Below are 22062 nucleotides of genomic sequence, written 5' to 3'. Positions count from 1 at the left end.
AAAATTTACAGATTGGGTTTAATTAATTTTACACCTTAATGGATTGGACTCTTAGGGATTTAACGATACACACATGTAGTATTTTAAGTTTTCTGATTTCTTTTTTTTTTTTAATGGGTTTGAGTAAAACATTTTTTTTCCATATTTTTAATAACTTTTCGATATTGTTAAGTCCCCATAGGGGACTTGACCCTGCGATTTTCTGATTGTCTCGACTATATATTGCAATACCACAGTATTGCTGTGTAGAGAAAAAAATCACCTATGAATGGCAGCCACTGCATTCTTCAGCAGACCCCCAGCCGTCATGGCAAACCATCAGTACCCCACAATCTTGCTGCAGTGGCACTGAAGGGCTGTTAGAACAGCGTGCCCTTGAGGCCGCATAGTGTAAATGCCGCTATCAGATTGTATCTAGTTGAATGAAAGGCGTAAGGTTGGCTGCACTGCTTCAGTAAACCGATGCTTCAACAATGAAGAAAAAGTTTTTTTTTATTCACCCGCGCAATTCAATTCCGTACTGGCGTTTTTATCAAGTGAAAAAGACAAATGTTACAGCTTGACAGCGGCATTAAACAGGTTGACAGCAGTGTGAGAAGCTCAGGTCCAACCGTGGCTGTTAGAGGCAGATGATGGCTGAATAACGCAGCCATCATCTGCTGGAACAAATGTAGGCTGAGTTCCTGACCCACATGAAATACAGGGAGCAGACATGTGATATTACTGTACGACATACGACCTCTTGTACCTGCACCAGGGTCTCTACCAGCGGTGCTGGAACTAAAGGCAGGAACGGCATTAGAGATATCAGAAAGTGTGCGCCGGGCTGAAGCCATTGGCAAGTGGGACTTTGGGATGTCATAGCCATCATCTTCATCATCTTCTGGCCCATTACTGGATGCAGCACAGCATTCTTCTGCATTAGGAAGCAAAAACGACAATCATTATCACACTGCAGCAGCCGCCACATCACACTGAACAAATCCCCATGTCATATTACCCCATCTTTCCAGTTTCATAACAACTGTCTCGTTAGAGCAGATCTGTTACTAGATTTCACAACACAATCTGAGTATGTTAGACCCATGTACTTTGTAGATACAGTACTATGATGAACGTAATCTGAACCTTTAAACTCCATCTCCGCCCAGCTAGTCTGACAAACTCCTCAGTGTCCCTCCTCCCTGCTGTGTTCTCACACTGCTCAGTACAAGCTGCAGCAGTCAGGCTGAGGGGAACAGAAATAATACTCTGGGTCTTCTGAACTTCTTTAATCGGACTCTTAAAAAGCTCAATTTAAAATCTGGATTATACAGCCATCCTGACATGGATTTTTACAGTTAGCAGACCTCCGTCCTCAGATCTGAAGGCTCTAACAATGCATGCAGCTTGTACTGTGAAATCTGGTGAAAGACCCCTAAAGTAATTTGCAAGTATGTGTTAAAAAAAAAATATATATTTTAGGTACAAAAGAGAAAAGTTGCAGGAAGTGAGAAGAGGATTTCTGCACTGCCCCTACGTGTTTTGCCTAATATTACTGGTATAGCGGCCTATCCAGCCACACTGCTTTCTCAAGGATATGGCTGAAGAATAGATTTCCTTCTGAGAAAACCCCACACATCAGGAATAACAGGCTACCTATTGAAGTGACATGATGACAGTATGAAGCAGGGAACACACACATGGCACCGCCTCACACTACACATGGGCTGTTTGCATCCTGTAGCCTTGGAGCAGCAGCGCCACACTGGTGCACATGGCTCTGCACAGGAGCTGTGCTCACAAAACGGAATTATAAGAAAAATTATTTGTAAAGTGTTTTTTTTTTTCCACTTTCCTTTTAAATAAAGTCTATGGGAATGCTTACACTATAAGGAGCGGTATGTAAGGAGGGACCGGTACCTGGTCATGGCTCGCTCTCATACCAGCTAGAACAGCCCAATGTAATGGAGGGGAGATACTGCACGTGTCTGGGGTCTTGCATGCAGAGATTCTGGAGAAGGGCGTGATCCTTCCTCCATTTCACAGAAACAAGGAAGTCCGAGACAAATGTGACCATAGACTTTTCATTTTACAAACTCCATGAACCCACAGCTCACATTTCTCAGTTCAGGGCCAATAACACAACCATTTTATTAAAAGATGACGGAATTTAAGAGCTTGTAAAAGACGACTTATCGGTTACCAGAAGAATGGAGAACTTCACCTAATGTTACTTGGTAACACTGCTCTCACATATACGTCATTCACCAGTCATACCATTTCTTTTTGGGAGAATCGATTCACCGATTTTTCTCAAATTCTTCAAAAGAGAATTCACTATTACATCCAGATAAGCCAGAAAGAAAAAATACTCAATTCAGACAATACTTTTCTTAACCCCTTCACGCCGTGGTCAATTTTTGTGGCCCCCCCCTCTTCCCTGAGCCATAACTCTTATTTTTCTGTCTACATAGACATATAAGTGATTCCTTTTTGAGGAATGAGTTGTACTTTTGAATGACCCCATTCATTTTGCCACATAGTCTACTGGAAAACGGGGAAAAAAGTTCCAAGTGCGGTGAAATAGTGAAAAAAAATCCTGCAATTCTGACTTTTTTTTTGCAAATTGTTTTTACGGTGTACATTTTGTGGTAAAAATGACCTGGTAATATGCTTCTTCTCATCAATACGATTACAGCGATACCCAACATGTCCATCTTTTTATCATTTTAGTGGCGAAAAATATATCAGAAGCTTGCAAAAAAATTGTTTGGAGTTGTGTCACCATTTTCCAAGATCTGAAACCTTTTTTTTTTTTTTGGCAGATGGAGCTATGTGATTGCTTATGTTTTTTTTATAGCAGAAATCATGGTCTCCTTTAAAGCTCGGACACAGGCAGGGTTTCAAAGGATTTCCGTAATGACAAGCACGGGGGGTCGTCAACTAACCCCCAGCTATCATGAAAACCCACCAGTGACCTGTGATCAAGTCACGGGTCCGCTGATGGGCGGAGAGAATGACGCGCGCGCATGTCGGCGAGTGTTCAATGTTGCTGTCAAGAGACTGACCGTGGCATTTAACAGGTTAATCGTAGGAGGAGCACGGCTCCATAAGCAACTGAAGGAAGCGGAAGGTCTTGGCTGTAATACACAGCCATCACCTGCTGGGTATGGGGTGGGCTCGCTGCAGTAGCCCACTCAAAACACCAGCTTCTGACTTGTGCTGTACATTTACAACGGATGTCGTGAAGGGGTCAACTACAATCAGGTTACAGCAGCTTTTAAAGCGTTAATCACAGTCCCTCACTACATTGCAAACACGCTGCATTTGCCTTGACAGCTTCTAAGCCTCCTTCTCCCCCGATGCTCCATAACAGGAAAATCCATCTTACATTGCCTCTTATATCACTATTCAGTATGATGGATAGTAACAGATCATCCCTGTGTTTTTGTGCTCCACACTACCCATCTCCTCCCACACACATTGGTGTCACGGCTGTGTCAGGTTTGACGGACAGTCATTCTGGATCTGGCTGTAGAAGGTCGCTGCGCTTGGCCTTACAGACACCTTCTTGATCTTTTCATCATCCCTCCCTCTCTAGGACCCAGCAGTGATCTCCACCTTCTGCTGCTAATAGACATGCCCTTGCGGGATCTTTAAATACACTCCGTTTCTCCAGAGAGTTGCTGGTGATAGAGTAAATTCCCCTGGTCAGGTCTGAAGTTCTGTCAGTCGGCTGGATTCTCCTTGGAGTTCCTTGGTGATTGAGGTCGTCATCTCTCTGGTGTCTTCTCAAAGCTAAGTGTATCCCCTGTATGTTTCCCTGGTTTGTCTCTAGTTGCAGTGGGGCTGACTAGTGCTCACCCTTCCCCCTCCCTACCTAGGGCCTAGCTCTAGGGTCAGCCAGGGCCAAGTTATCCTACTCGACGAAAGTTGAGGAACCTTTTTAGGGATGATAGGGGAGTCAGGGTGTTAGATCTGCTTAGGGGTCTCCACTCCCCCTTTCTCTAGTTGCTGGGCTTACCCCATTGTCGTACGCTGGGTTCTTCCCATACCTAGCATGGCACCAGAGCTTTCATCAAGAAATTTGACAGTATTTTTTTTAATTATATATATTTGAGAATGGTTTATATTTTGGTCTCCTTTAACTTCGTAAATTTTTCCAGGAGGCTTACAAGTCTTTTTTTTTTGTAAACAAAAAAGGATATAGACGTTCATTCCCGTATAGTGTATTAATATCCTTAAGACAAGATGAGGAAACCCAACTTACACTACACTATTTCTCATTCCTCATTCTAAATTAGTAATTAAGTAAAGAGATCAAAATACTCAATAAATCTGCTTATTCAAACATAACAATAATAAAAATTATCACAAAACATACAGACACCCCATAAAATCATGTCAAAAGCCCCTAAAACATAGGAAACCCCAATAAAATTGAGGCAGTGTGGTCAAAAGATATCACTGTAAGCACTGAAGATGATTACAGTTCAGAAAATCATAATTTAAAGCTATAACAGTAGAATTCTGAACCTCTTAGTTTCGTGGGATATACCCCATGTCCCAGCCATTAGATAACATATGTAAATAGAGTACAAATCCTCATATACAAGCCATTAGATTATCATATGACATATGTAGATAAAGTACAGATCCTCATAGTTTAAGGGATTTATCCCATATACAAGCCAGTAAAATTATCACATTGGTTACATCAGTTACAGCTTATATAGAACACATAAGGTAATACATTAAATTTGGGTGCACATCACCACTCATAGGGATCATGCCAGAGTACTTGTTAGCAACCAAGTGATATCATAATTATAGTACCCCCAAGGCAGGCATAATACAAACCAGTGCCAAAGTATTGGGAGACCACACTGCCTCGTACCCCAACGCGTGTTTCGCGTGCTGCTTTGTCGGGGGGTACTCTGGCATGATCCCTATGAGTGGTGATGTGCACCCAAATTTAATGTATTACCTTATGTGTTCTGACTTTCTGAACTGTAATCATCTTCAGTGCTTACAGTGATATCTTTTGACCACACTGCCTCAATTTTATTGGGGTTTCCTATGTTTTAGGGGCTTTTGACATGATTTTATGGGGTGTCTGTATGTTTTGTGATAACAATAATAAAAATTATGTTTGAATAAGCATATTTATTGAGTATTTTGATCTTTTTACTTAATTACTAATTTAAAATGAGGAATGAGAAATAGTGTGGCTTACAAGTCTTACCTGCTTCTCCTCCCGGCTCCATGACCACCGGTGCCGCTTGGCACTGGATGTTGTACATGGTCTCGTATGAATCCCTTTCCATCAACGGTTCACCAGGCCTAAGGATCAATGAATAACAAGAAGAACGTCATCAGTATTTAGCTCAAACATAACCAATATATCTATATCATCCAGGGCGTAATGTCTACTAACCTCATCCCAGGAGTCATCACTTCCACTGGCCTCTTTGTCTCACACTTAGGTACCACGGTGGGAATAACAGGTCGGGAAGATGGGCACATGTATTCTGAATCATCAGCACTTTCTGAATGGTCTCCTAATGGAGGTTTTGGCACTGGGAATGGCCTATAATGCAAGAAGATGGGAAGAAGACGTATACCTGAAAAAGAGCCAAGACTGCAGGAGATGCGATCAGCTCAGCCTGCACCCATCACACACAACACTCCACCTCAATAAACACACTTTGTGGTGTCAATGGGTGTCTGCTGCAGGCCACTGTGGTTTTCTTGTTGATACTGATATCTGACGATTCTGTGCTCATTAAATGATCAATATTTCAGCATTGATGCCAATTTATTTTCTTAACCTAAACCAAATTTGGGAGGGTTTCAGCTTTCAAAAGAGTAATTTATAAAACCAATGGATGAATTTAATGTCAGGTTATATGCTTTTATTTACATAAAATGGATAAGCGACACAACTTCCGTCAGGGAGTGTGTATATATGTATGTATATGTATATATATATATATATATATATATATATATATATATATATATATATATATATATATATTTATTACAGACCAAAAGTTTGGATACCCCTTCTCATTTAAAGATTTTTCTGTATTTTCATGACAATGAAAATTGTACATTCACACTGAAGGCATCAAAACTATGAATTAACTCATGTGGAATTATATACTTAACAAAAAAGTGTGAAACAACTTAAAATATGTCTTATATTCTAGGTTCTTCAAAGTAGCCACCTTTTGCTTTGATTACTGCTTTGCACACTCTTGGCATTCTCTTGATGAGCTTCAAGAGGTAGTCATCGGAAATGGTCTTCCAACAATCTTGAAGGAGTTCCCAGAGATGCTTAGCACTTGTTGGCCCTTTTGCCTTCACTCTGCGGTCCAGCTCACCCCAAACCATCTCAATTGGGTTCAGGTCTGGTGACTGTGGAGGCCAGGTCATCTGGCGTAGCACCCCATCACTCTCCTACTTGGTCAAATAGCCCTTACACAGCCTGGAGGTGTGTTTGGGGTCATTGTCCTGTTGAAAAATAAATGATGATCCAACTAAACGCAAACCGGATGGAATAGCATGCCGCAGCAAGAAGCTGTGGTAGCCATGCTGGTTCAGTATGCCTTCAATTTTGAATAAATCCCCAACAGTGTCACCAGCAAAGCACCCCCACACCATCACACCTCCTCCTCCATGCTTCACGGTGGGAACCAGGCATGTAGAGTCCATCCATTCACCTTTTCTGCGTCACACAAAGACACGGTGGTTGGAACCAAAGATCTCAAATTTGGACTAATCAGACCAAAGCACAGATTTCCACTGGTCTAATGTCCATTCCTTGTGTTCTTTAGCCCAAACTTGTCTCTTCTGCTTGTTGCCTGTCCTTAGCAGTGGTTTCCTAGCAGCTATTTTACCATGAAGGCCTGCTGCACAAAGTCTCCTCTTAACAGTTGTTGTAGAGATGTGTCTGCTGCTAGAACTCTGTGTGGCATTGACCTGGTCTCTAATCTGAGCTGCTGTTAACCTGCGATTTCTGAGGCTGGTGACTCGGATAATCTTATCCTCAGAAGCAGAGGTGACTCTTGGTCTTCCTTTCCTGGGGCGGTCCTCATGTGAGCCAGTTTCTTTGTAGACCTTGATGGTTTTTGCAACTGCACTTGGTGACACTTTCAAAGTTTTCACACTCACTGACCTTCATTTCTTAAAGTAATGATGGGCACTCGTTTTTCTTTACTTAGAATTTGTATTATGGCAAGTAAAAAGCAGCTAATAGTCCATTCAGTAGGACTATCAGCTGTGTATCCACCAGACTTCTGCACAACACAACTGATGGTCCCAACCCCATTTATAAGGCAAGAAATCCCACTTATTAAACCTGACAGGGCACACCTGTGAAGTGAAAACCATTTCCGGTGACTACCTCTTGAAGCTCATCAAGAGATTGCCAAGAGTGTGCAAAGCAGTCATCAAAGCAAAAGATGGCTACTTTGAAGAGCCTAGAATATAAGACATTTTCAGATGTTTCACACTTTTTTGTTAAGTATATAATTCCACATGTGTTAACTCATAGTTTTGATCTCTCTCTCTCTCTCTCTCTCTCTCTCTCTCTATATATCTCTCTCTCTCTCTATATATCTCTATCTATATATCTATCTCTCTCTCTATATCTATATCTCTATCTCTCTATCTCAGTCTGGGCTTTGATACCAGTATCAACAAGGAGATCACAGGGGCCCACAGCAGACAGACAACCATTGACACCACACGGCAACGGAAGCGCAGATACACCTAAAACTGAGCAAAACCAGAAATTGCACACCTTTACTGGTGCGGTCAGGGATTGAGAGTGGCATTTTCGCAATTATCAGCAATAGTCAATGCTAAAGTCAGTCACTATGGCCAGAAGTGGATGAACGCTGTACAAAACTTCCACACGCTCCAGACATAGGACAAACCAGTAAAGCCTGTGTCGGGAAGGGGTAGAATGCTTAGTGTGGATCAGTCCTCAGATTTTACAATACAAGCATTAGATATTATTAAAGAGATCTCAGACCTGTTGAGACTGGTAAAACCTACAAAAGACAAAAAATATATCTCATACCCTACCATCATTATATATAAATGTAAAGCAAAGTTGCATAATAAATATAGGGTACTTAGTGAACTATTTTTGATCAAAAAAAGTATACAAGCCGTCCCACCAGCGACAAGGTGACCCTAAATTGGGATGGTACCTACACTGTCTATATTAAAAACCTTACTGTATATCAAAGTTGAAGTAATACATATAAAAGGATCAACAAATAGGACCGGGTCCCAACCTCAGACCACCTAGGCCCGTGGTAAGCTACATATATACTAATCAGCTCAACAAAGGGGATGCCACACCCTTAATTTGCACAGAATGCAAACAAGACAAAAAACCAAGCAATGTGAACTGAGGTCTAAGATGGTACACATGCAAGAAATAGGAGCATGTTCACACTAGCAAAAAGAAGCAAAACCTATAAAAGAAAAAATATATCTCATACCCTACCATCATTATATATAAATGTAAAGCAAAGTATGTAGCTTACCACGGGCCTAGGTGGTCTGAAGTTGGGACCCGGTCCTATTTGTCTACCCTTTTATATGCATTACTTCAACTTTGATATACAGTAAGGTTTTTAATATAGACAGTGTAGGTACCGTCCCAATTTAGGGTCACCTTGTCGCTGGTGGGACGGCTTGTATACTTTTTTTGATCAAAAATAGTTCACTAAGTACCCTATATTTCATATGCAACTTTGCTTTACATTTATATATAATGATGGTAGGGTATGAGATATATTTTTTGTCTTTTGTAGGTTTTGCTTCTTTTTGCTAGTGTGAACATGCTCCTATTTCTTGCATGTGTACCGTCTTAGACCTCAGTTCACATTGCTTGGTCTGTTGAGGCTGGTGTACAGACTTTGAAAATCCAAGACAGAAAGGCAGTACTCCCAAGATATTAAAATGAGCAATTCAGCTGGGCTCAGAACAATTCTCCTTTAAATATTAATTCAGAAACTTTTGAAAAAAAGGATTGTAAAGCCATTCTGGATAAGTACACCAACCTCATCAGATCCAAGATTTATTTAAAAGTATGCCGTTTTACGAAATCCGGTGACCGATCCGCTTTATAGAAGTGATGAATTCTAAATACAAAATCTGTATACTAAGTAACGAATACAGAGCGATTACAGCAATACCATAATCTCTCTATACCCTTACAAAATAAAAAAAAAATACATAAAGTTTTGTCTCATTGACACATTTTTAAAGCCATAAATGTATTGCTTCATCAATAGAGCTGTGTGAAGGGTTGTTTTTAGCACGGTGACCTGTAGTGGGCACCATTTTGGCTCTTACAACTTTTTACTAGGGGAGGAGAGATTACTAAAAACAGTAATGCTGGGATTTACTTTTACAGACGTGGTCAAACCAAATATGCTAACTTTGCATCTTATCTTGGTTTCTGACAAAAAGGACATAAAAAAAGACATTTCAGGGGCTGCCATTACCATTAGCTTGATAGGGAAAATAAATCTTACTTTTCAATCAAGTTTTTAAGTTAACCATTTAAAGAAAGGCGTTTTGTTGAGAGTTCTTGATCGTAACTTTAAAAAAAAAAAAAAAAAAAAAAAACAACTGAAGTCTCGAAGTTCTCACTCCAGCCCCTGAGCTTCATGAAGGACTGAGTGAAGATCACTTTTCAGCGGTCATTTCATTATCATCACAGGCAGGATTACAAGCAAAGGAGGAGGTTAGCTCTCGAGTAGATCAGGGGGAACCAGTGGATGTCGTGTATCTCGACTTCTCAAAAGCGTTCGATAGCGTGCCACATAATAGGTTGGTATACAAAATGAGAATGATGGGGCTGGGGGAAAATGTCTGCAAGTGGGTAGCTAACTGGCTAAAGGATAGAAGGCAGAGGGTGGTTATAAATGGAATATACTCAGATTGGGTAAGCGTCACTAGTGGGGTACCACAGGGGTCTGTACTAGGCCCATTGTTATTTAATATCTTTATTAACGACATAGTCAACGGGATAAATAGTAAAATATCAATATTTGAGATGACACAAAGTTATGCAAAACAATTAATACAAAAGAGGATAGTGCAGACCTACAGAGGGATTTGGATAAGCTGGGTAGGTAGAGCATTAAATGGCAAATGAGGTTTAACGAGGAGAAATGTAAGGTCATACATATGGGAAGGAAAAATGGAAGTCACCAGTACTCACTGAATGGGAAATCATTGGGGAATTCAGAGATGGAGAAGGACTTGGGCATCTTGATTGATAGCAAACTAAATTAGAGTGCCCAAAGTCAGGCCGCTGCTGTAAGGGCAAACAGGGTAATGGGATGTATCAGAAGAGGTATAGCTGCAAAGGATGAGAACATTGTTCTTCCACTGTACAAAGCACTGGTCAGACCACACTTGGAATACTGTGCTCAGTTATGGGCCCCAATATATAGAAAGGATATAAATGAGCTTGAAAAGGTACAAAGGAGGGCAACAAAATTAATAAAGGGAATGGAGGGACTGCAATACCCAGAGAGGTTGGCAAAACTAGGACTATTCAGCCTGGAAAAGAGAAGGTTGAGGGGGGACATAATAAATGTGTACAAATATGTTAGGGGACAGTATAGAGATCTTGCCCGGGATTTGTTCAAAAGGAGGGATATTACGGTAACAAGAGGGCACTCACTAAGACTGGAAGAGAAAAGGTTTCAGCACCAGCATAGGAAGGGGTTCTTTACGGTAAGAGCAGTGAGAATATGGAATTCACTGAGTGAGGAGACGGTAATGTCGGATTCACTACACCAGTTCAAGCGGGGACTGGATGCATTTCTAGATACCAGGCAGATTTCAGCGTATACTTAAAAATAAAATAAAATAGTAGGTTGATACAGGGATTTATTCTGACTGCTGGTTTCAGAGTCGGGAGGGAATTTTTCCTCAGGTGAAGATTGGCCAAATCATTTGGGGTTTTTGCCCTCCTCTGGATCAACTTTAGCAATTACAGAACTAACAGGTCGAACTTGATGGACGCAAGTCTTTATTCGGCTTTACAAACTATGTTACTATGTAACACCTTGATATATAAATAACAGGATCCACCACTCACAATGGGTGATGATCACAGCTCACATCCCCCCCCCCCCCCCCTCTGCACAGGTCCCTAAAAAAACCATCCTGACTAAGGCAATGAACATCTTCAGGATAAAAGTCCAAATCTCAGCAGTTCGGGCAAGATGGATTTCTCTGCAACCATGTACAGAAGGTAAAGAACAGTGGATGAGCGAGTATGTTCTGTTTACCCTTTCGGCGAGCATGCTCAGGTGCTCACCGAGCATCTTCAGTGTGCTCGGGTGTTATGTTTTCGTCACTCAGTGCTCATGATTTACGACTGACAGCTTTAATACATGTGAGGAATGCCTAAGAAACAGGCATTCCTCACATGTATTAAAGCTGTCAAAAAGTCGCAAATCATGCACATAGCGTGACTAAAACATAACACCCGAGCATGCTGAAGATACTCGGGAAACACCCAAGCATGATTGTAATCTCAAGTAACAAGCATGCTCGCTCATCACTAGTAAAAAAAATAAAAACAAACAGCATGTCATGCCTAGTGCTGGGCCTGAGCTAGCAGTGCACGCAGATCATTAACATGTTACTGGACTTTATGCCCCCTCTGATGCCAACACACCAGACTGAGCACAGGATTAAGTTTTATTTAGACTGATTTTTTTTTTCTAAGTGGACTGGTTAACAGGGGGCAGTTTTTGCTTTTATTTTATTTCCACTGGTCCCAAGGTTTTTTTTTAAATCCGCCATAAGGTTAAAGATATGGGCCTTTTTTATTTCATGCAAATTTTGATAATCTTTACCAAGGAGGCGTGGCTCCCAGGATTTTCTGGGGGGAGGGGTGTCTATAGGCTGCTCTGCATAACTATTATAAAATTAGCGCTATATAAAAAGACTTGTGTCTCTGAAACCGAGTGGCGGAGTTAATAAAACAAAACACACGAACTAGGAGTCAGAGCAGGAACAATAAACAGAGCAGAAACTGCCCACTGTGGACATGAAGACAAGTTCTCTTTAAGTAGGAAAAGTTCTGAAACAAGAAGTGGTTGTTCCTTCTTTGACACCTCCAGGCCGCTCAACTGCAACTCTAAATCCATTTCCTCCACTGACATTTCCGGACTGGAGTCACACTGAATGCAGAATTGGTGGCACTGTTGTGATGTAAGGGCATCTTACTAAGAAGGAGAGGAGAACTCAATGACCGCAGGAGATCCTAATAACAAAAAGGGCACATCACTACTGTTGCAAAATTAAGGGGGATGTATCATGTATTTAATTAAGGTTTTATTATTTAAACCTAAATTATGTACATAAGACATGGCGTGTGTTGCTTTCTTCTATGTAGCCATTTATTTGAAATAATTCAGAACATTCCAGGATGCAGCTACAATGGAGGTATGCTCTCCTGCATGGTGTGGTGGGAACAGAAGAAAAGGGTCTACTTTACTACCCCACCCTCCACCAGCTGTGTGGTACTGCACCTTATTCCCACACGCCCGACAGACAAAATCCCCATATTCCTCTGTGTGAAATCAGAGATGGGGTACGAGCACAAGGCGTCTATCAGACCCCAATGAACCGGCATCGTTTTAGGAGGCAGAAGACGCTTGTTTTAGCTGCTTCACGGCTTTAGAAACATGAAGAGGTTAAAAGGTAAAAACAGACGGCACCTTACGCAGAGTCGTTTCTACGTGGCAGCGCACATGAGCTTTCTTTTTAACATTCAATGAGCATTTTTTCAGGTGGAATCTGCCCAAAAGAGATGTTGTGTGCACATACCCATGTGGTCAAGCCTAGTAAAAAGTGATGGATCTTCTACTGCAGTGTTGTGAAACTCTACATGAACACCAAATTTGGGTTCAGAAAAATCTTTTGGTATAAAAAAAATAAAATATATAAAAACACTAAAATTAGAATTATTTTACCTGGCGGCCAAAGAATAGATGGCATTGGCAGAAGAAGATGGCTTCACTTTGGGATCATCAATATCAAGCCCTGCCAAAAGCTCCACACATCCACTCTGAAAAATAGATGAAATGGTCATGTTTGAGTTAAAGGTTTTTTTTATACTACCTTGTGGATCAGATAGCTATAAATCTGAACAGAAACTAAGGCAGATAATGTTAAGCGCATGAGATAATGCACTGCTATCAATAAGCTTACCAGCTCATTGCTTGGTTTCAGGACTTACTGTAGCAGCGTTGTCCAAGCTCTGTGTGCTACCATGGCGTTCTACCCTTTTATCATCAATATGTGAAGGCAACGTGAAGGGCAGAGAGTGTCTGTTGGTAAGCTCCTTGGCCCCAGTCCACGGGTCACTAGTATTTAAGTTGGGCGTTGGAGCTTTGGGAACAGAACGCCAAGGATCCGGACGATTTGAGGGAAGGGGAAGTGGCTTTTCTGCTGGAGTGGAGGGAAGAGGTCTCCTCTGAGGTCTGTTGTCACCGACCATCGAATGCGGTCTATCTGGGGGTGGAGGTGGTGGAAGGTCTCGAAGTGTTGGAGGGACAGGCAACGGTTTGTCTTTGTGATGTAAACTAGCAGAGGCCTAAACGATTACATACAAAAAATGGCATTTAAAATGTTACAAACACAATAAAAAAATTAAATACATATATACATACAGTTAGGTCCAGAAATATTTGGACAGAGAAGGAATCTTCACGATTTGGACTTTACAGGCCACTATTTTTTATATAAATTGAAACTACTGAGATGTAGGTTTAATTTAAGGTTCAATTAAAGAGGTAGAAAGAAAAAAAAATCCTGTGAAACGTTTCGGAATTGCAGCCATTTTTCTACAAATCCTCCTCATTTCAGGTGCTAAAAGTAATTGGACAAATTGACTTTACCATAAATAAAATGTTAATTTTTACTACTTCGTTGAAAATCCTTTGCAGGCAATGACTGCCTGAAGTCTGGGAGCCATGGACGTCACCAAACGCTGGGTTTCCTCCTTTGTGATGCTTTGCCGCCTTTACTGCAGCTGACTTCAGTTGTTGCTTGTTTGTGGGACTTTCTGCCTTAGGTTTTGTCTTAAGCCTGTGAAATGCTGCTCGATGGGATTAAGATCTGGTGATTGACTTGGCCATTGCAGAATATTCCACTTCTTTGCCTTAAACTCCTGAGTTGCTTTCGCAGTATGTTTTGGGTTAATGTCCATCTGTCCTGTGAAGCGCCGTCCAATCAACCTTGCTGCATTTGGTTGAATCCGAGCAGAAAGTGTCACCCTATACACTTCAGAATTCATCCGGCTGCTTCTGTCTTCAATCACATCATCAATAAACACTAGTGACCCAGTGCCATCACATCGCATACGCCATGTTTTACAGAGGATGTGCTGTGCTTTGGTCATGAGCCGTTCCAAGCCTTCTCCATACTTTTGTCTTCCATCATTTTGGTACAGGTTGATCTTTGTTTCATCTGTCCAAAGAATGCTTTTCCAGAACTGGGAGGCTTCTTTAGATGTTTTTGGCAAAGTCAAATCTGGCCTATTTTAAAGGCGGATTAATGGTTTGCACCTTGTGGTGAACCCTCTGTATTTGCCTTCATGAAGTCTTCTCTTCATGGTAGACTTGATACCGAAACACCCACTTCCTGAAGAGTGTTCTTCACTTAGGTGGATGTTGTGAAAGGGTTTTTCTTCACCATGGAAAGGATTCTGTGATCATCCACCACTGTTGTCTTCTGTGGATGTTTGAGTTCCCAAGCTCACCAGCGTTTTTATTTTGTAAAAATGTATCAAACTGTTGATTTGCCTACTCATAAAATTTCTACCCTCTCTGATGGATTTCTTTTTTTTTCTTTTTTTTTTCTTCCAGCCCAAAAATGGTCCGTTTCTCTTCCATAGAGAGCTCCTTTACCGCATGTTGTGGGTTCACAGCAACAGGCTCCAAATACAATCGCCACACCTGGAATTCGCTCCAGACTTTTTACCTGCTTAATTGATGACTGATTAATGAGGGATTAGCCCATTAAAGAGCTTTTGAGATAATTGTCCAATTACCTTTGGCCTCTTTAAAAAGAAGCAGTTCCATATTAAAGAGCTGTGATTCTTGAAACCTTAGGCCACGTTCATACGTTCAGTATTTCACATCAGTATTTGTAAGCCAAAACCAGGAGTGGAGCAATCAGAGGAAAAGTATAATAGCAACACTTTTGAATTTGTCACCCACTCCTGATTTTAGCTTACAAAAATACTGATGTAAAAAACTGACCAAATACTGAAAGTGTGAATGTGACCTTACTCCAATTAGGATACGAATACCCTCAAATTACAGCTTAAGAGTCTGCACCACATATTGATTATATAACGATCTTGAATGTGTTTTGGTAGACAGACAAAATGGCAAAACTTTTGTCACTGTCCAAACATTTCTAGACCTAACTGTATACACACATACATATATGCATGTGTTATACAAACATATGTAGAAGCAGAGATGTTTGAGATTCACCTTCGAGCTGGTTGCAGGACTACATGCGCCCGGAGGATTTGAATTTCTTTGCTGGAGCAAGTCTAAACGAGGGGGTACAGGTGGTAGAGCTGTCGGTGTAGCAACTGAAAGCGGAGACGGAGGTCTTTCAATCTAAAAGGAAAAGCCAGGATTTCAATCCATTGCCAATGGCATAACAGAAGATCATATATCACAAAGTATCAAAGTGTGTAAACCATCCTATAACTTTAAAAACCTATTAAAATCAAAGAAAAAATAAATAAAAAAAATGACAAACCTTGGCCCCAGCTAACATGAAGAGGGAATCATTTCCGTCGTCATCATCATCTTCATAACAAGGCGATGGAGCCCCGTCTAGACAATGGCGTAACATTTCTGCCATTGCCATACCACCGCCTCTAGGGTCAAAAGGATCCACTACAATAGGTTCTGTTCCTTTTATTTCACAGCGGCAGAAAGGACATCCCTGGCCTTCTGACTCCTAATAGAGGACAGAATAGAATTTGTGAGAAAACCCCTCATGGAAGACAACAGCATTCCAAGAAGATGACATTCTGACCTGCCAGGAAGTGAGGCACAGCGTGCACATTAGATGGCCACAGGGTTCAATCTTGACATCCTTATCGTTCTCAGCACAAATCTTACAGAGCTGGAAAGTGGAGCCCATCTCACAGTACAGCTCATACTGCTCCTGGAGAAGAAAGCAAAGAAGCAACATAATAGTGCATCTGAATACTCCTCTTAATCCTTGTCTACCATACCAGCTAACCTGACAATAGTTACCTGAGTAACTTTGATGTGGTCCTGAGGTGTGGGTTCACATAGGCCTGTTAAATCTGGGTTCTGACTTCGACCATCTGGAAATAGATAGCTGCAAGCACAAAAAAAAAAAATAACTCTAATGCTGCTGGGCATCATAATTTAGCACATCGTCCTGCATACCATCTTCTCTAGAAGGAGTTTTCCATCAGCTCGAGAATCAACAGCAATTATAAGTGGTGTCAGGAATATGATTTTTTTTTCTTAAACATCCGTTATTAAAACCACCTCAGAATTTCTCTTTGCGCATATACTGCATACTCATCATCAATAAGCTCACTGTTTAATGTATTTAATGTCACCACAGTTACATCTCAGTGCCCAACTTCATTATAGGGTACCCATATACATCATGGGTCATTTGATCTTAGTTAAACAGAGGAGACACCGAGACTGCCGCAGACACATCACAGAGGAGCCACCGAGACTGCCGCAGACACATCACAGAGGAGCCACCGAGACTGCCGCAGACACATCACAGAGGAGCCACCGAGACTGCCGCAGACACATCACAGAGGAGCCACCGAGACTGCCGCAGACACATCACAGAGGAGACACATACATCAGATAGGATACACAGACTAGTGCATAAAGCACATAGGATATACTGAGCCGGCTGTTTACATCCCCTAGGATACATTGAGACTCAGCTGTATACTTAAGAGGACAGCAGTTTTGTGTCTCTGATCTATCACTAGGGCAGCAAGGTTAGCACTGTGTGCAGCATGAGGGTCCTGGGTTCAAATCCCACCAAGGACAACATCTGCAAGGAGTTTGTATGTTCTCCCGTGTTTGCCATACTGCTAGGGAATTTAGCTTGTGAGCCTCAATGGGGGCAGTAAATGTGAGTTCTGTAAAGCGACACGGAACATGACAGCGCTATAAAAATGAGGTAAATATCACTGGCTGCCATTAGATAGAAGCACAAGCATTTTGAGGAGATTCTAGCAACATCTGAAATGTTTTCTGCATTAGCAGAATATCAGAGGGGAAGAAATCAATTGACAGAAAATCCAGACATGCCACAAACCAAAATATGCATAAGCACTTGTACATGATTCAGTAAGTCTTGCTGAAAAACTATGGCATTTAGGCTTTCTTCATACATGACAAACTCAACATTGACTACACCTTGAGTAAACAGTAGGCACATAATATGATTTAATATGGCTCTTACAATCCTTCCCGGAATCCATCAATCAGAGCCTGGAATAGAGGTTTGTTGTGTGGAATGGTCTGTAAAATGTTGCCATCCCCGGTAACATATCCAATTGCCCACTGTCCAAGTCTTGTGCAGCTCAGGCGAAAAATGTAACTGCAAGAGAAAATACATGTGCGGAGCAATGATGACTATACAGAGCATTTCAGGAGAGACAATGGGGTCCATCTAGCAAAGCTTGATCCCACCCTTCTGTGCAGGGTAGAAGTATTTAGTACATAAGTTTCAGTCTGCCCTTCAACCAAAAATACTAATTATTTGGGGAAATATGAAGTCTCCAAGACCTCAAATTAAGCCAACATCGCTCTGAAGATAGCCGTTCTAGTCTCGCTAGTCAGAGATGTATTCTTGAAGTTGTCGGTGGTCATGGTTTTTCACATTAAACAGTAAGAGGAAAACATCACAAAAAAAAGCCATGTTCATCACATGTTGTTGCAGATTTGTGGCACTCTATTCTGCTATAGTTTACACCCAATGGTAAGAGCTACATCAAAATCCACAAGTATTTTGCAGCTTAAATCATGAACTTGTTGTCGCTTTTTCCTTAGCTGATCTGCCTTGTGTGAACATATTCTAATACTGCAATCTATGAGGAGGAGAAAAAAAAAAAAAAAGATTGTAATCTTTAACTTAATTATTAGCAAATCAAATTATGTGACATCTAATGAGTTAATTTTCATTAAGCGAAATGGGGATCACCACAAATTTGTCACTGGGGGCATGTACTCGTTCTTCCTGTATGACGAGGTCTAATCATAAGCAGGCAGTAACACAGGAGAAAAAGAACATAGGCCCACAACAGCTTAGAACAAGTCACTCCTTTGTGAGATATATGACGACAACCTGCTCTGATTTCACAGCAGAGCGATTACATGTTACTAGAGGACCATAGACACAAGTATGATTAATGACAGCTCTCCGGATAGACAGGGTAGGGGTAGCGGCAGCACAGCAGAGCTGACTGTGCTATGAGAGGAGGAGAGCTGATAGAAGGGTTTGTAATGTGACACAGCTAAACTCACCTGTTCAGCACCTCCCCTTCTTCCCCCACAATGACTGCTGTTAAAGGTGTTAATTAATTTGTGCTCTACTTCTAGCAGTTTATAACCATTCACAAGGTTAGATGAGGAAATCAGGGCTGTCTAACATTACATCTCAAAAAACTGTTATTAGTGGGGGAGCACTCTTTTCTTTGACTGTTGCTGCCTGCTTATGATTAGTCAGCATCATACAGGAGGAAGAAGTACACGCCCCCAAGGAAAACTATCAAACTTTTCATTTAGTCAAAATGGGTATTAACTCATTAGGTGCCTAATACTTTGATTGGTAATAGCTCTACAATTCAGAGGTGAAATGTAAAAAAATAAATAAGCAAAAAAACATTTTATTGTACTCTGCAGCCACCATTACATAGTGTGTCCAGCTCACTGACTGTAGTCAAGTCAGGGGGCTGTCAATCAAGCAAAGGAAGGTGGTGCTGGGTGGGGATTAAGAGCCAGGAAAGAAGAGGCTTGGAAAATGCTTTGACACACCCAGAGCACTTAACCTCTTCACGCCGCAGCCAATTTCTATTTTTTTTTTTCATTTTTCCACCCTTTTTTTCAAGTCATAACTTTTTTAAAAACGTATGAGGGCTTTTTTTCTTGTGGGACCACCAGTTGAACTAGAAAGCGGGAAAAAAAATTCCAAATGTGTTGAAATTGCAAAAAAAAATAAATAAATAAATAAAAGTGCAATTCTACAATTGTTTTTTGGGTTAGTTACAATGTTCACAATACTGTAAAACTGACCAGGCAATGATTCTCCAGGTCACTATGATTATGCAGACCAAAACAGTTTGTTTTTCGGGATATAATGCTGTGTTGGGTGAAGGCTTATTTTTTGCACCCTGTGCTGATGTCTTTTACTGATGCCATTTTGGGGTAGATCCAATGTTTTGATTGCCTCTTATTGCATTTTATTGTAGTGTCGCTGTGTCCAAAAGACTAATTCTGGTGTTCTGATTTTTTATGTACTTCATAATGATCTTTTTATTTTATTATACTGTAGTTTATATAGAGTACTGAATGTGATGGTCTGATTGTTATTTTGAGAAGGCTTACTTTTATGCTTATTTTTCATTTTTCCTCCTTTTCTGATTTGTTGATTAACATTTGTCTTCTTCCCATTCCTGTAGCTTTCCAATATGCTGTATCTATAATATTATCTGTATATCCCCTTTATTTTAGCCTAGACTTAATATTAGACCCAATAATTATTACTAGATTCTCTGGAAAAATCAGCATCATCTGAACAGTCTTCTGGCTGTAAGATTCCCCATAAGGTATAGAAGCAATGGTATGAAATGGATGACAACTATCAGCTCGCAGTGTGGTATTACCACTGATTGGTTTACAATATGTAGAGCTTACAATATATTTACATTGAGTATTCCCACACAGGTAGTTATCCAAGAATTCAACACTATTGCCGAGGCTGGAGAAAGTGACTTGGAGATTTAAATCCTTAGAATTAACATAATGAATAAAGTCTGGTATGATCCCTATGTCTCCTGACCGGAGGATGAGGATGTCGTCCACATAGTGATCATCCCAGACCAAATGTGACAAAAACGGGTTGTGGGAAAAAAAAAAAATTTATTGTTCCTCCCACCAGGCAACAAAAAGAATTGCCAATGTGGGGGAGAAATATGACACAGATTGATGATATCACAGGATCTAAAATTAAATCCTTCATTCCATTGTTTCAAACATCTAGAAAAAAGTAGTACAGTTTACATAGAAGTACATTGGTTTTCACAGGAGAATCATCATGACAAGCAGGGCTGTGGACTCTGTGTCCATTTTGGTGGAGTCGGTGTAAAATAGACCGACTCAAACTCCTAAAATATATAATAAATTGGGTACTGTAGTTCAATGCAGTTTGTGGGGAATACTTTTTTATAAAATTTGGGAAAGTTATGAAATGTCCTATAAATGTCTGTCCTATTCCTGATCTAAGGGTCTAGACTTTTAGCTGAGATGAATCTGTGCTACAGTAAATTTATCACTTAAACATGAGCCGTGTATGAGGGAGTCTGAGTCGTGGAGTCGGAGATTTGGCTTACCGACTCCACAGATCTGATGACAAGCATGAAGGTCTTCAGCAGCTTGGCTGTGATGGAAACCCATCGGCACCCCGCGATCAGAATTGGAATAACTCACCTTTCTGCCGATGCGTGTCAAATGCCATGTCTGAGATTGACAGTGGCATTTAACAGGTTAACAGCCGCAGGCGGAACTTCCCTCCACCCGGAGCTGTTTAAGAGGCAGTTGATCAATGAATAATTCATCCATCATCAGCCAGGAAAGATGCAGGCTCGGCGTCAGGGACACAACATATGACATAAGTGTACGTCATATGTTGTGAAGTTTTAAATCTCATTTTCATAAGAACTATACCAGTGATTTTCCAGTCAGAGACCAGATTCACACCGCATTCCTCTATATCCATTGCATGTTGCACCATTGGGTCCCTTCACCTATTGATAATAGTCATTTCCACTCTGACTCTGGATCTGTAGACAGCCCAGCGATTCCACCACTTTTTATCCTGGTGCAAGTGGACATTCTGCATTTTTTTTTCATCCAAGAAAGACATTCTACACATGTTCTATTCTAGACTGATGAAGGGTACATTACCCGAAACATTGCTAGATTTCACTTTGCAGTAAAACAACTTTTTTGGATATGAGAGCAGGAAATTAAAACGCATGCAAAACATTCTGTTTTGTGCCTATTCTTGGTTTCGCTATTCCTTTATACAATATTCATTTTCTGACGAAAGGAGTAATGTGGCTTGCTCCATTGCAATAAGCACCCATTCTCTTCCTTACAACAAACATTGGAGGTTGATCAACTCATCTCTCGTCTACAACATCAGTAAAGCCATGGGTGACATTATCTTTCAAAGAGCAACAGACAATTTGGGGGATGGATCGTGGCGACAGATTCCCCTTTAAGGCAGTTTCCATAAAAATGTAGTCTGACCAGAATGCTTTCCTTTCCGTGATGGAGTTTCATGCACTCACCTCCCAGGCTTGTGAATAAATTTCTGAAGTCGTGCTTTAACTTCATCGTAGGTCAGGAAAGCCATGTAACCCGGATGGGTCACAGCCAGGCTATTCCAGTTCCTGAGAAGGGAAGACCATGGCTGTTGGCATAAGAAGAAAGAATAAATGACTGGACAGGATTGGTTATAGGGTTAAAAACAAGCAAAAAAAATAAACACTGTACCTGAAAAAGTCGAGTGAAGATGTCAAACTCAAAAACCGAGATATAGTCGTTGCATGTGAGGTCGATGGTGGATTTCAGTGCCATGGCTTCCAGACCAGAAGAAATAGGGTGGACATCATGCAGGGCATGTCGGAATATTTTCCAAGGAACAACAGTTCTTTAAGAAAAAGTGAAGACATTTTCGTTGAGTTAAGCACATTCATTA

At 40.9% G+C, this 22062-nt stretch overlaps 1 protein-coding gene across 1 annotated transcript in view; it reads right to left on the bottom strand.

Annotated features, from left to right (window-relative positions):
• Window positions 1–22062, bottom strand: part of CBL (Cbl proto-oncogene) — a 70099-nt gene that overhangs the window by 5304 nt on the left and 42733 nt on the right. Inside the window, exons 4-15 of the mRNA XM_073656629.1 lie at window positions 21858–22014; window positions 21653–21774; window positions 17542–17679; window positions 16329–16416; window positions 16105–16236; window positions 15823–16026; window positions 15546–15677; window positions 13280–13636; window positions 13014–13108; window positions 5420–5572; window positions 5228–5325; window positions 749–916 (exon numbers count right to left, since the gene is read on the bottom strand). Coding sequence (XP_073512730.1) covers window positions 749–916; window positions 5228–5325; window positions 5420–5572; window positions 13014–13108; window positions 13280–13636; window positions 15546–15677; window positions 15823–16026; window positions 16105–16236; window positions 16329–16416; window positions 17542–17679; window positions 21653–21774; window positions 21858–22014 — 1844 coding nt within the window. The remainder of the gene's footprint in view (window positions 1–748; window positions 917–5227; window positions 5326–5419; window positions 5573–13013; window positions 13109–13279; window positions 13637–15545; window positions 15678–15822; window positions 16027–16104; window positions 16237–16328; window positions 16417–17541; window positions 17680–21652; window positions 21775–21857; window positions 22015–22062) is intronic.

This window comes from Phyllobates terribilis, unplaced genomic scaffold (genome assembly GCF_046119375.1).
Source record: "Phyllobates terribilis strain yellow unplaced genomic scaffold, ASM4611937v1 Scaffold_12__6_contigs__length_324123572, whole genome shotgun sequence".
NCBI lineage: Eukaryota > Metazoa > Chordata > Amphibia > Anura > Dendrobatidae > Phyllobates > Phyllobates terribilis.
The sequence above is the reverse complement of the archived record's forward strand: the minus strand, read 5'-3'. Positions and strand labels throughout refer to the sequence as shown.